General features: G+C 48.3%; 1 protein-coding gene and 1 long non-coding RNA gene across 3 annotated transcripts; one reads left to right on the plus strand and one right to left on the minus strand.

Annotated features, from left to right (window-relative positions):
- Window positions 1-995: 995 nt before the first annotated feature.
- Window positions 996-4,472, plus strand: LOC117857127 (uncharacterized). Of its 2 annotated transcripts, XR_004640722.2 has the most exons (3): window positions 1,076-1,618; window positions 2,080-3,435; window positions 4,193-4,472. It is a non-coding gene; the product is annotated as an uncharacterized lncRNA (long non-coding RNA). The 2 variants fall into 2 exon arrangements; XR_004640721.2 differs by having other exon boundaries at window positions 996-3,435.
- A 629-nt stretch (window positions 4,473-5,101) lies between these two features.
- LOC117857126 (laccase-4) lies at window positions 5,102-8,482 on the minus strand. The gene is made up of 6 exons (XM_034739625.2): window positions 8,227-8,482; window positions 7,933-8,084; window positions 7,481-7,725; window positions 7,213-7,341; window positions 5,625-6,602; window positions 5,102-5,480 (listed from the first exon to the last, which is right to left on the minus strand). Exons 1-6 carry the CDS (start codon window positions 8,338-8,340, stop codon window positions 5,350-5,352), a joined length of 1,749 nt encoding a protein of 582 aa, XP_034595516.1. The 5' UTR covers window positions 8,341-8,482; the 3' UTR covers window positions 5,102-5,349.
- Between the last annotated feature and the right edge of the window lie 7,471 nt (window positions 8,483-15,953).

Genomic DNA, 15,953 nt, shown 5'->3' on the forward strand with positions numbered 1-15,953 from the left:
GGCATACTGAAACCAGGGAGAGGACAGTAATCTAAGCATAGCACCGTAGCAAATTTCAGTAATATTACGAGAAATTGGTAGTAGGCAATTCAGAAAGCTATACTTATGATTTATTTATCTCATTCACATGGATGCAGCTATTTAAGTTTCAGGATACAGACAGACAGACAGCCAGACATACACACATCCCCACTTTGCATTCAAAATTGAGTCTGAAAATTGATCTTGAGGCCATAGGTTGTGGAGCTGACAGTTGGAAAAGAAAATGCATGTGACATGTGTAAGGTGATGAAGGTGACAAGAATAACCCATGGTAACTATTTGCTCAGCTTAATCCTCCTTCCTGTACATCCAAAACATCTACTTTCAGTACTTCTGTAGTAGTTGAACTTTGAGACGGCCATGTATTTGCCTATTTGGCAAATGTGACAGGAAATGTTAGCCCATAGGAAGTTGTCAAAGCGTCGCAGAAGATTGAGGAAACAGCAACTTGCTGCGGCGAGATAGAGAGCTGATCTGTTCTCTTGATTTGATTTATTGATTTCTTGGCTGCCTGATTTTCTTTGGCCTTTTACCTGGCAGCTACATTATATTGGGATTGCAATTGTAAATTCAGAGATCAGAATATGTACCAGATGTCTAAAATTAAAGTTCTCCAAAATTAAAAGAAATTCAGTTCTGCTTCTAGCTTCAAATAACATTTCATCCAATATTAGTTCACAATCAATTACTTCAGCATGATGGTGCTACTTGCACACATTTTAGGTGAGAAAGGTATTATTAATTTGTAAAAAACTACAATTATCTCCGGGGCCGGTTCAGGGCCAATGAATGGAATTTTAGGTGGGGGATTCTCTCCCCCTCTCTGTTGTTGACCCGTCAAAAAAATACTGTGACTTTCTGGTAGGTGTTGATTTGTTTGCCCGTCAGTCCGAAAGGATGAAGATGGAAACACATTTATTGCCCCTTTGGGAACGCGAAACCCCGGCGGGATCCCAGCATTTTCCTCGGGTTGGAGGCCCGTGCGACCCTCCGGCCTCGGGCCAAATTGCCTCGCCCTTTGGAAGCCGACACCGCGGGGTATGGCGACCCGATCCACACGTTTTTCACGGGCTAGCGCTCCCCCACCTCGAGGGTCCAGACGCCGCTTCCCCGTCCCTCCGCCTCTCCACGGCGCTCCGCTCCACCACCAGGCACGCCCTCTCCTCTCCCCGTCCAAGCGTCGCCCCCGCGCCTCCCCATCGGCAATGCCTCTCTAGCTCCCCATCCCCGGTGCTCCTCAAGCAGGCGCTCCGCTCCTGTCCCCGTCGGCAGCTGCCTCTGCATCAACCGCGGTGTCTCCACCTCGTCTTCCTCCTCTACTACTCCGGCAATCTCCGTTGCAGTACCCCCAAGTACCTGTGCCTGTGGCCTCCCTCCCCAAGCTCGTTGCTCCAACAAGATCAACAAGTACAACGAGTACAGTCCTTGAATTTTTGTGGAGAGTGTAAGAATGCAGCGATCTGGATTTGTGATGCAGTCTTGCACTCTCCACAATTTTGATCTGGACTTCTTACATTATTCTTGTATTGGGCTGGGACGGAGATCTATATTCCAATTTTGATCTGGACTTGGATTGGTAAGTGAGCCTTACCTTGTATTGCAGACTTGCACTACATCGCTTGTTCTTGATGGGGATGGCTAGTGCATCTCATTGTAATTAATTTTTCTTTATAGGCAAGGACTAGTTGCTACTCACTTTAGGTTGGTGATACATTGCTAAGTATAGATAACAACAAGTAGTGGAGAGCATAGGGATGTATTAGTGTTTCCTTGATCTAAAAAAATCTTATATGCAGGTGAGATATGTCATTGCTCCTGAACCTTGGTTTCAGGGGAGTTTGTGATTTTGGTTGTTCAGCATGCTCAAATTAGAAAAAAATATATTCAGAAATCAAATGTGATTTTCTGTTGAGAAATACTGTGTTTCGATGTCAACAATTGAGTTAGAACTTGACAGGTTATTCTGATTGAAATAATGTACTGTATGCTTTGAGTCTTTTGACTAATTAAATTGCATTCTTATCTCTTTGAATAAAGGTCTATCATGGTAAGAATTTGACCATGGTTGATGTTGGCGTGAAGGAACACTCATGTGTTTCATAAGATGATCACGGCATAGTGTAGTAGCCATTTGTTCTCATGAATCGTCCATGACCAGAACTCCAGTAGGCAAGGTAGGAGATGCAGGCCCAAAATAATGTTAGCTTTCTTTCTTTTTTTGTAAAGTTTCACTTAGTAGTTTCTCATGTATATGCTTACAATCGTATATATGAGTTCCAGGTTTTCAACTTAATTAGTTCAGATTATTTTTGAATGGCATAGGATAATAGCTTTTGGGTTCGTATGCTAGGTAAGGTTTGGGCCAAATTTTGAGAAAGTGAGCATTAATGTAGCTCAATATATCATAATTTGAGCCTAGTAACTTATGATTTGTGCTAGCAGCATGTGAAACATAATATAGTACCTGGGTATCATTTTTATATCTTTCCCTCAATTTGTCATGTGCTGTGACTTTCTATAGGTGGTTTTGCAATACTGCGATGCAATGTTTTTCATTTTTATTGTCCTTGGAGGCTAGCTAGCAGAGCCCTGTAACTTTGTAAGTGCTTATTTTTTTTAAAGCCTTGCTGCTTTGCTTCTTCGTTATGCTAAATTAAGCTTGAGAGAAAAGGGTTGAAAAAAATAAGTGAGGGTCTGGTATAGATAAACAACGGAGCAAAGCAAAGGACAACCATGGCTGAACAAAGATGAGGTCACTGACTTTCTTTCGGTTCAGATTATTCTTCTCACATCATATCATGCGAAGAGATTTCAACTAGGCTCTTTTGTTACTTTCCCTTTTCACCTGTGTCGTTTATTATTGTTCATTTAATAGGAAATGGACTAATCTTGCTGCAACGAGGGCAATAAAATAATCTTGAATAAATAGAGCTTACTAGTGAGCGTTGTTGCTATTGTGTGATCAACATTGATCTTAATTTTGTTTTATTGTTTACTTGTTGCATGCGGCTATTCATTTTTTAAAGCTATTGTCAAAAATTGTATAGTCTTGCAATATGTATGAACCATGTCCTTGTCTGCAACCATGTCCTTGTCTGCTTCTTAAACTTCTTACTGGATTTATTTTAGAATTATGTGGCTACTCTACCTATTATTTTTTAGTATGATGTCTGCAAGTGTCCACCTTTTAATTTGGATGTTCATGTCAGTCACGGCATGCCCAATTGCTTAACTAACAAGATTGTTGTTTGTCCTGCTGTTGCCTGCACGAGAACGACACCAAGGAGAAGAGGAAGGTGCTAAAAGCAGTTTATGCTATCCCTGGTAGCTGAGGAGAAGAGGAAGGTGCCGGATCAAGAGCAAGTTGTAGAGCGTTGGTTTCAGCCAAGAGAGGTAGCAAGTGGAAAAACTGTGAAATTTGCATATATGTGAATACACAATTTTTGTTGTCCTTGAATAAGCATATTATAGGAGTGTGGCCATTATATATTACTGTAAGTTGCCACTTCTCCTATTGCCTAGTTGTGCCAGATCTTTGATTTGAGTTCTAGCATGGTTGTGTCTGCTACCTGCTTTCTGTAAACCAGTAGTATGCATGCATAGTAATTTTTAAGTTGTGTTACTTGGCTTACAAATAACTGGTCAACTATATATTAATAATACTATATTGGATGATTGCTTCCTGTTTTACGAGCATCAGTTCTTTCCATGTCTAGTCCTGCTAGTTTCACATTCCAACCGACTGGCCTTGCTAGTTTCTAGTCACAGTTTCACATTCCAGCCAGCCGATCTGCACGACGTAGCATTTTTTCATGACAAGTTGGGGTTGGTACTTGAGTCCACAAAATCTAGGGGTGAAGTCAAGTGTCAACTTTGTTGCTGCACAAGTTTGTTGGCTTCATGCTAGTGCCTGGAGAAAATAGGCATGGTTAGTAGGATGTTGTCTAGTCCATTTACCATTTCTGTTACCGTCTTATGTGTGATTTGGGCACAAGCCAAACTAGATTAAGCAGACAACTTAGGAAGCTTGTGAAATATAAAATGCTTACCAAATCATGATAAATTCATACTGTACAATTTTAGGAGATCAGACTAAAATTGTTTATTGTTTACAACTTTTCAATGCTGAATGTTGTTTATTTTTTTTCAGAATCAGTGAACAGTGAATGGTGGAAGAATATGAATAGGAGAAAGCATGTTGGAGGGAAAGTCCTTGGCTTATTTTACTAGCTAAATCTCTTATACAATAATTAGATTATGCGGCCACAGTTGAGTTGAAAGCATTGTAGTTAATTAAGTAGATGCTTAAAACATGCAAAGAGCATCTGTTCATTTAGTCCAGCTGGATGCGAATGTAATTTGGTGATTGATGTTGCTTGTTGACCTTGTAGACATGTTACGGATTTTATTTATCAAGTTGCTATTTTTTATTTTCTGATTTTCCCCCTAATTTTTAGGTATTTTTGGAGGTATTTGTGAATTGTGGGCTATTTTCTGCACATTTACAATCAGGGTATGGGCGGGTATCCTCTGGAGTCTGCCTCCCAAACAGCGACATCGGATAAGGGGCGGTTCTCCCCTTGCTAGGGTGGGATGCGTATGTCCCAGGGATTTCCCCTGTGGGGATGTGCTGTCCCGGGACTGGTCGGCCGATGCTTCCAAAGGAGGCCTTAGGCTGTTGAAAGGAAGGTGTGGTTTACTGCTTGTGTTCTGGTGGAAGGGTTTGATTTGGTTGCGTCTCTTTCTCGAATAAATGCAACATGCTAAGCTACACGCTGCCCAGCTTTACTTGATATATGCTACAAATCAGCCATTCCATACCATCATATATAGCACCTCTAAAACACTTCAACATGGGTCATTTTCTGTTTTAAGTTCTCAACATGTGCTAATTTTGGTCATTAGCACCTTTCAAGGGTTCAATACTGAAAGTGGCCTATCCCCATAGAGTGTTTTTTCCCCTTTAAGCTGACAATTTTCTATTCTACCCAAGAGAAGCTACCTAGAAATAAATAGTACATAGCTTGAACAAAAAAGACACATATGGAATTTATTGGACTTGGTGCAAGTCACTCATCGTTTATTGATTCAAAAGTTCCAAAACATTGCCGTTACAAAGTGGTAAACAAATGGAAGAAAAGAATTACAAAAAAGTCCAGGTCAGCTAGGAACGGACTAATTAAAATGGAAGTCTTGAAGAATTGCAATTCGCAATGAACAAAGTAAACAGAAAAAATCCAACATTTCTGATCAAGTCTAATTCACAATTCCTTTTGAAGCAGTCGGCAGGAGGGAGCGAGTCTGTGATCAGCATTTGGGCAGATCGGACGGTGGCGGGAGCAGCTTCTGGTGCGGGAGGCTGCCGTCGAGCACCAGCCATGCCATCCTCAGGCCCCACGTCGTGTGCACCTCCAAATGGCAGTGCATGAACCAGACACCTGAGCATTCATAGAGCACATTTGTAAGCCAAGTGCACAGAGATTTTTTTTTCCCCCTGCACTGCACTATCTTTTTTTTTTTTTTTTTTTGCGAACTCTGCACTGCACTATCTTATATATACTGGCGTCAAGTCAAAATCTTACCGGGGTTGTCAGCGAGGAAGCGGATGGCCACCCAGCCGCCGGCCGGCACGCCGACGGTGTTCCGCTCGACGGGGTCGACGAGGTTGAACTTGGCCGGGTCGTTGACGGGGTCGTAGTTGCCGTACCCTTGACCGACGACGAAGAAGTTGAAGCCGTGGAGGTGCAGCGGGTGGCTCTCGATGCCGAGGATGCTGGTGCCCTGCATCACCAGCTCCACGTTGGTGCCGTACGGGATCACCATCAGCTTGGTCCCGTTGGCCACGTTGGTGTTGTTGGGCGGCGTCCCCGTGTAGTTGAACGGCGTCAGGGGCGCGACGGGGAAGTCCGACGAGTAGACGCCGCTGGACAGGCCGGTGAAGTGCGAGTGCAGCAGCGCCCTGGTCGGGAGCGCGAAGGAGACGTTGTTCACGGACGCCGCGAACTGCGTCGTGTTCGTGGGGCCCTGGCACGTCGTGTTGGCGGGGCACGGGTGCGTGCCGAGCCCGACGGTGAAGAAGAACTTCTTGTCCACCGTCTTCGGCACGGCCGCCGGGTACTGCGCGGTCGCGAGGCTCCGGAGCTTTGCCGTGAAGTTGCCGACGAAGTCGGTGTCGTTGAACCCCGGCAGCGTCGGCTTGTAGAGCGGCAGAGCCTTGTTGAAGCTCGGCGCGGAGGAAGGGGCGTCGGGGTACTCGTACTCGAGGATGCCGGCGACGGTGGTGTTGTCGAAGGTGCCCGGCCTGGTGGTGGAGTAGGGCGCGGCGGACATGTAGTAGTTGGCGCCGGGGTAGAAGGGCTTGGCGGTGAGGAGCACGTTGGTGGTCTGCCCCGGGGCGATGAGCAGGGTGTCGACAGTGAAGGGCTTGACGTAGACGGCGTCGACCTCGACGACGGTGAGCGAGTGGTTGGCGATGGAGAAGAAGAGCTCGTCGTTGAGCGCGGCGTTGATGAGGCGGAGCATGTACGTCTTCCCGGGCTTCACCTTCAGCTTGTACGTGTCTGCGTGTCACACGTGCAGGCAGGCCAGTGCGGATTACAACAAAGTTTTTCGATGCCGACGTGTATCGGAATAGAAAGCGCACCTATCTGGAGGCGTAACTAAGATTTCGTTTACGTCACACACCGGCCGGGACCCACCGCCGGTGAGGTTGCTTTTTAGTGCACCAAAATGTGTTAGGTCAAGTACAAGTTTATTGGATCCCATGACGGCGACGTTTTGCGTAAATTCCCACAGCCAACAGCCAATGCAAAGATCCCGTTTCCAGAAAGGAACTCGGAATCTTCTTTGCCTTTGGTGATTTGAACCCCCCACCTTCGTGAAAACGAGGCCTCTTTTATGATCGAGTTTCAAAACGTAACTTGGGCATGCATGGAGAAAATGAAAACCAGGGGGGCGCCCGTAGACGTCACCTTTTCCTTTCTGTTAGCACTGCTGCTTAGACTCTTTGCTTGCTCATCAGCGTCGTCTTTTCTTTTTGTTTCGTTTTGTATTTTTAGATGCCATGCCTAGCTCGTCCTTGCTTTGAAACTCCGTAACACTGACACGTAGCTTCACTAGTGTAATCCAGACCAAAAGAAAAAAAAAAGAAAAAGAGAACATAACCCGTACCTTTGGCAGAGCAGTTGTAGAGCGGTCCTGGGAGGCCGTTGATGGTGTGGGCGTCAGAGACATTCGGTCCACCGCCGGTCTGAAGCGCCTGCTTGATCACCACCTCCGTGTCCGCCTGCCACCACTCACCTACCACCCAAAACGAATCGCATTTCGCGATCGCACACAAAATGGATCAGTACCATCATCAACAACAGCAACACGATCGTTTTCTCGTGGCGTTCGGCCGTTCACGTCGGCTGGCGGCGGAGACAGCAGACACACTCACCGAAGATGACGGGGACCTCCTTGTAGGGCGCCGGGAACGGGTAGGGCACGCCGAGCTTGGGGAGGATGACGATGGGCCCGTAGACGGTGGCGCGGAGCCAGGAGATGTGCGCGTGCCACCACAGGGTGCCGCGCTGCCCGACGACGGTGAAGTTGTACACGTAGCTCTGCCCCGTCTGGATCGGGCACTGCGTGATGTACGCCGGCCCGTCCGCCCACCCCGTCCGCAGCTGCCGGATGCCGTGCCTGATCAGAGTGTTCAGAGAAAAATTTTCAGAGCTAGTAGCGTTCCCGGCAGGTGGCAGGGATGAGATATTCTTGGAACGAACTTTTTGCGGGTGTTGTTGTGCCGCTACGACGACGAAGTAATGCTAAAAGTGGGTGCACCAGCGCGCGCACTTTTGACTTCAAATCACGCTCGTACGGGAGAGAGAGTAGGATCGGATCACTTACCAGTGCAGCGAGATGTTGTGCTGTGCGTGGTTGGTGACGCGGACGACGACGCGGTCGCCTTCCCTGGCGACGAGCTCGGGGCCGGGGAACTGCCCGTTCACCGTGACGATGCTCTTGCTGGAGCACAGCCGCGTCACGTTCGCCATTGTCACCTGCGTGCATTTAGGGTTCATCGATGGTCAAGACCACGTACTAGAGATAGCACAATCAAGACGGCCGTACGCGAGTAGCATGGTAAGGAAAACGTGTGTACTAGCAGGCGATCAAGATAACACAATCAATGCAACGACGTACATTGAAGTCGTAGTATCTCGTGATGCCTTGCACTTCGACGATGGAGGCGAGGAGCATCAGGGCCGCCACGAGGAGGGAGCACGGACGAAGAGCGGAGGAGATCGCCATCGCCATGGCCCTGGCCAAACTTCTAGGCTCTGATGACCGATGGAGCAGCTAGCTATCTGAAGTTGCTTTCGATCGAGCTCTAGAGGCGACCGAAGAGATGGAAGAGGAGCAACAAATGTGTGGGTGTGTTGGGACAAGCGCTAGAGTCCTCTCCATATATAGGGCATGGCGAGCAAGCGCAAGTGTATGGCAACTACCACCGCCACATTTTCTTAGGTTTTTTACACGGTCGACAGGCACGCAGCTTGGGCGGCACTATTAGTTTGGTGATTCGGTAGATGAGCGATCAAGGGCGCAGGCAGGCCAGCTGCTCGAGCTAGCTGGAGTGCTCTAGCTTTAGAGTGTGGCCAAAGAATGCGGCAACGATCCCTTCTCTTTTGACCATGCACGCACTGGGGTGATCGCCGGCCGCTAGTTTAGTTTTGGTGATTTGCATGCCGTCACGTACCCTTTCCGGCGCAAGAGTTCGCCGACGGAAACTGAAAGGCAAACAAACTGCGTGCGTGCACAAGAGTAAAAACCGTTGTCTTGGTGGTGGTAAAGGAAAAGGTACGGTAGATGGATATTTGCGAAGAAGAATTCCCAATCATCAGAGACAAAATCTTGTCGCGCTATTGTTCTGCAAAAGGGCTTGTTATGTACTCCCTCCGTCCTAAATTATACGCCGTTGTAGTTTTTATAGATTCATAATTTTTGCCATATATCCTATATCTAAATATATACTATGTCTAGATACACAGTGAAAGCTATGAACCTAGAAAAACCAAAACGACCTATAATTTGGGACGGGGAGTAATATACATGTTCCATGAAAGATCTTGTCCTATACAATGGGTAATTTGACATTTTGACAATTGAATGGTGATGGCTTATTATTGGTCCCTAATTCGTACTTGCTGGTTTAGACGACCCTGAACAAAATCAGGGAGGTCAAGTGTCAAAATCTACAGATAATAGGTGCTCTACAAGCAATTGGGAATCGATTTCTTGAAGCAAATATTCCATATCCTTCACACTTATTAATAAAGCAAATTGTTGATTACACTGGCATCTAGTGTTGAAAAATATGTTTACCTGTATTTTGACAAGGCCATCTAGATAATGACACCCAAATAAAAAGAGGAAAAAGATCTTCTAGGAACTGTGTGCAAAGGTTACTTCCTAATTAGGTTGTGCAGCTTAATCAAAACTACATGATGCAAATAATCCATGATTCACGTGGGCCACCAAAAATTCTCGAAAGGGAGAAATTTTTTTTTTCATGGGGCATCAACTAAAAAAGAAAGAAAACAGTTCGTCGCTGTCACCAACATACTACGTAGCTTCCTACTACGTTCCCATTTCTCCAAGTTCAGAAACCGGTTGACGCAGGTTTTTTCACCTACAGTTCAGTGAATCTACGAGTTGTAGGAGTGTATGTTTAAGAATGGATGCATGATCCCTTGCCATGGATCCCAAGACACCATCCATCCAGTAGGTGCTACCTGCATGGTTGGTGTCTTAGCGTGTGTTCTTTCCTTGTACAATGCACAACGGGGAGAAGGATGCTTGACCCAACACGATTGAGCGATGCAACGTTTCCTTCCTCTTACTTTATTGACTGAAAAAGAAGGAAGGCGGACCAACAGTAACATGTAAAAAAAAAGGAATGCATTGAATTTGCTCTCGCAACTCTCCCGGCCCTACTTCTAATGAGGCATTTCGGCGCAGAAAAAATGCTTGTTTTGAAATGCTATATGCATAATTAGTTAACTTGATCGTTGGTATGTGCATTCAAAAGTAACTAGGTTAATTGTTCAAGGTAGACATTGATATGTGCTGCCATATTTAATCAGACTTTTTATCTCTATTTCATTTCTATGTAAATAAACAGAAATATGCACATCTATCAACTCTCTTATAAAGATCATAACATTTAAAATACCAAAATAATAATGAAAGAATCACGAAGGTTTTTGACCAATAATAAAAAAAATCATGAATTTGCCCAGTGCTGATTTAACTTCCTGACGAGATTTTAAGCCTTATTAGTGGACTTTATATTATGTACTACAAATAATCATATTTGTTTATATTAACTTTTGAAACAATGATAAGTACAAGGTTTTCCTAAATCATAGAGAAACTATTAGTAATACATGTAAATCAATCATAATATTTTCTGTACCAAGTAATGCAATGATTCACTGATATGATGGAGTAACAAGCAGTCTAGGATATGATACTTTTAAAAAAAATTTAGCTCGCCTCAATGTTTCATGTCTCTATCTGTGATCCATACTGAACAAAAAGGTTAATAAATGACAGTGACCAATTTTAATTAAGCATTCCCTAATAATGATCGGTGACCGGATGCCACAGAATTGGTTTGATTTTGGGCTCGGCTCATATTTCTGAAGTACCCCCATCATTATTAATTCTTATGTATTATGACTGAAGTAGAAAGAGTGGCTAGGTCTTGCAATAATTTCTTAAAAACAATTACAACACAAGTCACCACATATTTACAGAACCACAGGATCGACTATTTCCCTTGTTTCTCATAAAAGTAAAAGATCGACACATGAGGAAAATAGTTTTATTCCTCAAAGATCAATTGCAATCATGGAAGCAAGGAATAAAATTAACCACAAGATCGACTATTTTCCTTGTTTCTCATAAAAGCAGTTGCAGTTCAGGTATCCATGGCGTGGAATAAAACTAACCACAATAGTTTATGAAGCACAAATAGGTGAACAAGTGTTCTCTTCCTTGATTGCAATTGCTTTCCTCTCATTTTCTTGAAAGAACAGAAGGCGCAAGCCCCTGCTGGTTAATATACTGAAATAAAATTAAGGTTATTTACAGAGAGTCCAAAAGAAGAAAAAAAGAGACCAAAAAAAGATTGACAACAAATTACTGGAATGAATCTTTGCAGATACTGAAATCCGGGAAGTAACTCTTCTTTGCCCTATGAATAAGCATGGCAAATTCATGTCAAAACTTGGTCTTTCTTACTGCATCTATTGTTAGGGCAACGTGATTCAAGATCTGAGCATTTCTAATTTCTGACCATTTTAGTCCATGTATCCCTAATATAGCTTAAGTCAATGCAGTTTTCAAAATGTGCATCTCTCTAAATTTTTATCTTTGTATAGCAATTCAGGGGGCTTCCACCTTGTATTAATGGAAAAGAGCCATTATGAACGAGCTAGAAAACGGGCACAAGACTTGCAAACCCAACAAGATACCATGCATCCCAGGTACACAAAGAGTAGAAAAGAAAAGGGCAAAAAAACAACCCCGATGAAGAACAAAGAGAGAATCAAACAACACATGACTCTGAAATTATTTTTTCATTGGGTACCTTGAATAATTTATCAGGTTTAAGTTTTTAGTTAAACTCAAAGAGAAGTAGCAAATTTCTTTTTTTTTCCGTGGATGGAGATGTCCCAAGCCCCAGCCCTAGCATGCAACTCCGGTGACACCCCCTCCCCCCACACCGCCACCTCCACCGCCGCCGCCGCCGCTTCACCTGTCGCATCCACCTCCTCCGCTCCTGCCGCCGCAACACCCTACTCCCCGCCCGGCAACTCCTCCTCCCCTCTAGTGGGAGATGAGACAGCCCCTTCGCGCCGCCGCCTCCGGGGGACTCGACAGTCTGCTAGCCCCTCCTTCCGCGTCCTTGGCCGGTCGGACCGCGCCTCGGCGGGGCTTATCTCCGCCCGGCCTGGGGGCTGATGGCGTCAGACTCCCAGCCCGCAGCCTCTCACCGGGGGAAGCATTTCGTGACTTCGCACTTCACAATTTCCATGCCACTGTCTTCGCCCAGGTCTCGTCAGCCTCTCCCCTCCTGTCACCCTCCGACCTCTGGGTCTCCCCCTACCCTCACCTTCCCATTTGCAATCTTGCTTGGGTTCGGAACACCCTGAACTACTGGCTGGATAGCGTGGTCCTTGCCATCCCGCTTGTCCAAGTTGCCACTACCATCTTCCGCGTCTCCCTTGCTCACCACACCATCGCCCAGTTCATTCTCACTCTCGGCGACTTGTGCCACGGCCGCATCCGCCTGAGGTTCTTCCCTGACCTCTGCTCCGCCGCCGCATCCATCCCCATTTCAAACTCTTTGGTCATCCTTTCGGCAGGATCCTAGGCAACCTCCTCTGGGCCAGCTTCTCCCGACCCATCGCAGCTGCCTCCGGATGGCCCACCACCCCAGCGCTCGCCTGGCGCCTCCCCCAAGGGTGGCGACCCCGAGGGTGGCGCACCGCTGCAGGCGCATGCACGTCTCGTCAGCTCTGTCCCAGCTGCTTCGTAGGGCGTGCATGGCTACGTTGCCCCCTGTGCCCGGTGCACCTTACCTACTAGGGACGGGCCTTCCCCACCATCTGCGGTGCCAGGTGGCGCCGATCCACCCGCCCCGTCGTGCGCCGGGTGCCCTGGGCTCCTCCCCCTACCGGTGGACAGGGGTTTCTTTCCACCGCTACACCCCCCTGACTCCTCCACCCTCCCATCCCCGAAAAACCCCAACTCCACCCTCCTACGTTGTCGTCGCTTCATCTTCCCCCTTCACCGATCGCCATCGCCGCACCCTTTGCCCCCGCACCCACCACGCCACCCCCTCACCACCAACCACCGCCACTGCTTCCGATGCCTCACGCTTGACCACCGCCATGCAGCCTGCCGCAACCCCATCCATTGTCGTCGCTGCTGGGTCTTCGGCCACATCGAGTGTTTCTGTCGTGCGCCTCGGCACCCCATTGCTCGCAGCATGTTGGGTATCCATTCGATGGTCCACCAGTCACCGACTCCGAGTCCTCCTCGCCAGCGTTGGCCTCCTCGCACTCGGCGGCAACCTCTAGCTCCAACCTGTCGGCTTCCCCGCCGGTCCCTGTCCACGCCGACATCAATGACTTGGCGGTGGATGCCCTGGAGGAGGGTGAGATCCCGCCGTCCGGGTCTGACCTGGAGGCCATCGTCGATGCCAACGTCGATGATGATGACGCCCTCTCCAACGGCCAACAAGAACTGGAGGAGTAGCTGCAGCCGGACTCCATCGAAGTCTTCATGCCTCCGGTTCGCATGTTGCGCTTCTCCCACCTGGCCTTCATCCTCATTGACCTGCTGCCTCCCAACCTTAGCTCCCTTGTCCGCCAAGCTCTCATCGCCCAGGGTGGCCATCCTCGGGTAACCCTCACCATCTCTTCCTACAATGCCGCTTTGATTATGTTTGAAAGTAATGCTGCTCGTGAGGACGCCATCCAGCTTGCCTCCTACCTGGGGTATGAACACGTCGTCAACCTGGAGTGCCACAAGGAGACCCCCAACCGTTTCCACTTCTAGCGCGATGCCTTCGTTGCCGTCGCTATTTGAGGGTACCCGATGGAGCATTGGAAGCGCATCATCTTCTCCGTGGGTCCCTATGCCAATCCACACTTCATCGACCCAATCTACCTGTCTGGTACGGATTTCTCCGCTGTGCTCCTCATGCTCAAGGTCGAGGGTGCCAATGACATCCCGCTCAAGGAGTTCATCAAGAACCATAATGAGTTAGGCTCCTTCGCCACCATCGAGATCCTGCACGTTAGGACCTGGACGAATCAGACTCGGACGATGATGGCCCTCAGCCCCCTGAATTCGGCCTTGGGTCGCCGCTCAACAACGACAATGGTGGTGGCCCAGCACCTCCTGGGAGGGGGGGCTGGCCATGGCCCAGCTACAGCGTCGATGTTCAGTGCTCCCCTTCACGGGCCAGGTGGTGGTGGTGGCGCTCAACAACTCCAAGTGGTGCGCGCTCCCTGCAGATCAGGCCTCAGCATTCCTGTCTGCTGCGGATGTTCTGCCGGTCCCAGTGGGCAGGCTCCGCAACCAGGTCGTGCTGCCTGAGGCCAACGCAGAGCCCCTCCTCACCAAACCTGCGACCGTGAACATCATCCTGCGCCAGGGATCATTCTTCGAGATCTCCACCATCGCCGAGGATGGATCCAAAGGCTTCTTCAAAGTCCCGCTCTAGCTGTACCGCACTGATGTTCGTGGTGACCAGGGGATGTTCGTCATCAACTTCTGCTTCGTCTTCGGCTTCCTACACAAGGTGGCAGCAGTGGGTGCCCGTGGCTGCGCCTCCTTCTCCTCTGACATCCTCTGTGTGGGGCTGCAGCCACCGGCGAACTTGTCCCTCCTCGATGCCACCAAGCTCTGCGATGGGGCTGCTGTCCCCCGCATCCTGCCGCCTATCGCTACTGATGCGAGGGCTCTGGCACCGGAACCTCCAGTGCTGGAGGCTGTGGAGGGCGCAGCTGCTCCATCCTCACTAAGCTTCAACTCCCTGGAGGAAGGAGTCCGCCACTGCAGCAGGCTGGAAGCGTTCTACGACATCTGGAAGTGCAACCACATCATCGAGGATGTCCCGGTGCCGCTTGTTGAGCTGTGGTTCAGTGTCTCAGCCTCCTCCATCACCCTCCAGAGGGAGCTCTCCTCGCTGGAGCCTTTACCGCACGCTCGCGCCACTCCGACTAGCTTAAAGCCAAGGAGCTGGCCGCTTGCGAGATGGTCTCCGAGGATGCCATCCGCATCAAGAAGTGGATGCTGGGCACCGTGACTCCACCCTCAGCTCCTAACCCTGCTACCAACGGGAAAGCCAACGGGAACGTGAACGCTGATGCTGTTGAAGATGATCCTACGCACATCGCGGCCACCACTACTCCTACTGCAATGGCTGCACCTGCTTTCCCGACCCTAGCCTGGTGTGTGGTGGACCTCAAGCTCCTGGGTCGTGCCTGCTGCTTGCCTCAACACCCTCGACAATGCCCTGTCACTGATCGTCGACAATGTGGACTAATGCCGTGGTGTAGTCCTCACTTGCTCATGCTCCAGTCTCTCTTTTGCTCATGCGATTGTGGGTCATGTAATGTAATCACCCTCGACAATGCCCTGTCACTGATCGTCGACAATGTGGACTAATGCCGTGGTGTAGTCCTCACTTGCTCATGCTCCAGTCTCTCTTTTGCTCATGCTTTTGTGGGTCATGTAATGTAATCACCTACCAGCTGCCTAGAATGCTTGTTGTCAGTGAAACTTTGTGCGCTTGTCGTCTGAACCTAAAGAGGTGCCCTTGTGGCCTCCTCTCGCCATCGGAGCATGATATTTGTGACTTGTTTGCCTATATCGTGTCTCTGTGTGTACTGATTCTCCTTGCCTGGGTCTACTCATGTTCTAGTTCATGTGGTTCTTGGGTTTTTTATGGCTAACAACTCTCTAAACATGTCATGGAATGTGCGTGGCCTGGGGGATAAGAAGAAGTGCATGGATGTCCGATTGGCCTTCCCAGCCTCTTTGCCTACCATTGCTAGCCTCTAAGAAACTAAACTACATGTCAATGTTTTATACCTGGCAACCTACCGAGGGGTATCCCGAGGTAGTAGATTGATCGGTAGGGGATCATTGGACCTGGAACTCAAAGGTGAAAGCGAAGCCACAAGACACAGATTTATACAGGTTTGAGCCACCAGAGTAGCGTAATACCCTACGTCCTGTTTGGGGTGTTGTATATTGCGTCCTACGCTTGGGCGTTGTTTCGTGTTGAGGATTTGGTCCTCTATTATGGTTCTATGAGGTCTTAGCCTACTGATCTAGTGACCCCT

Source organism: Setaria viridis, chromosome 5 (genome assembly GCF_005286985.2).
Source record: "Setaria viridis chromosome 5, Setaria_viridis_v4.0, whole genome shotgun sequence".
Classification (NCBI taxonomy): domain Eukaryota; kingdom Viridiplantae; phylum Streptophyta; class Magnoliopsida; order Poales; family Poaceae; genus Setaria; species Setaria viridis.

Excerpts from the sequence above, each read along its gene's own strand:
- LOC117857126 (XM_034739625.2), bottom strand. The coding sequence starts at position 8,340 with ATGGCGATGGCGATCTCCTCCGCTCTTCGTCCGTGCTCCCTCCTCGTG. Across the intron at positions 8,085-8,226 it reads CGAGATACTACGACTTCAAT|GTGACAATGGCGAACGTGAC; the intron begins GTACGTCGTTGC and ends AAATGCACGCAG. Across the intron at positions 7,342-7,480 it reads GGAGGTCCCCGTCATCTTCG|GTGAGTGGTGGCAGGCGGAC; the intron begins GTGAGTGTGTCT and ends TTTGGGTGGTAG.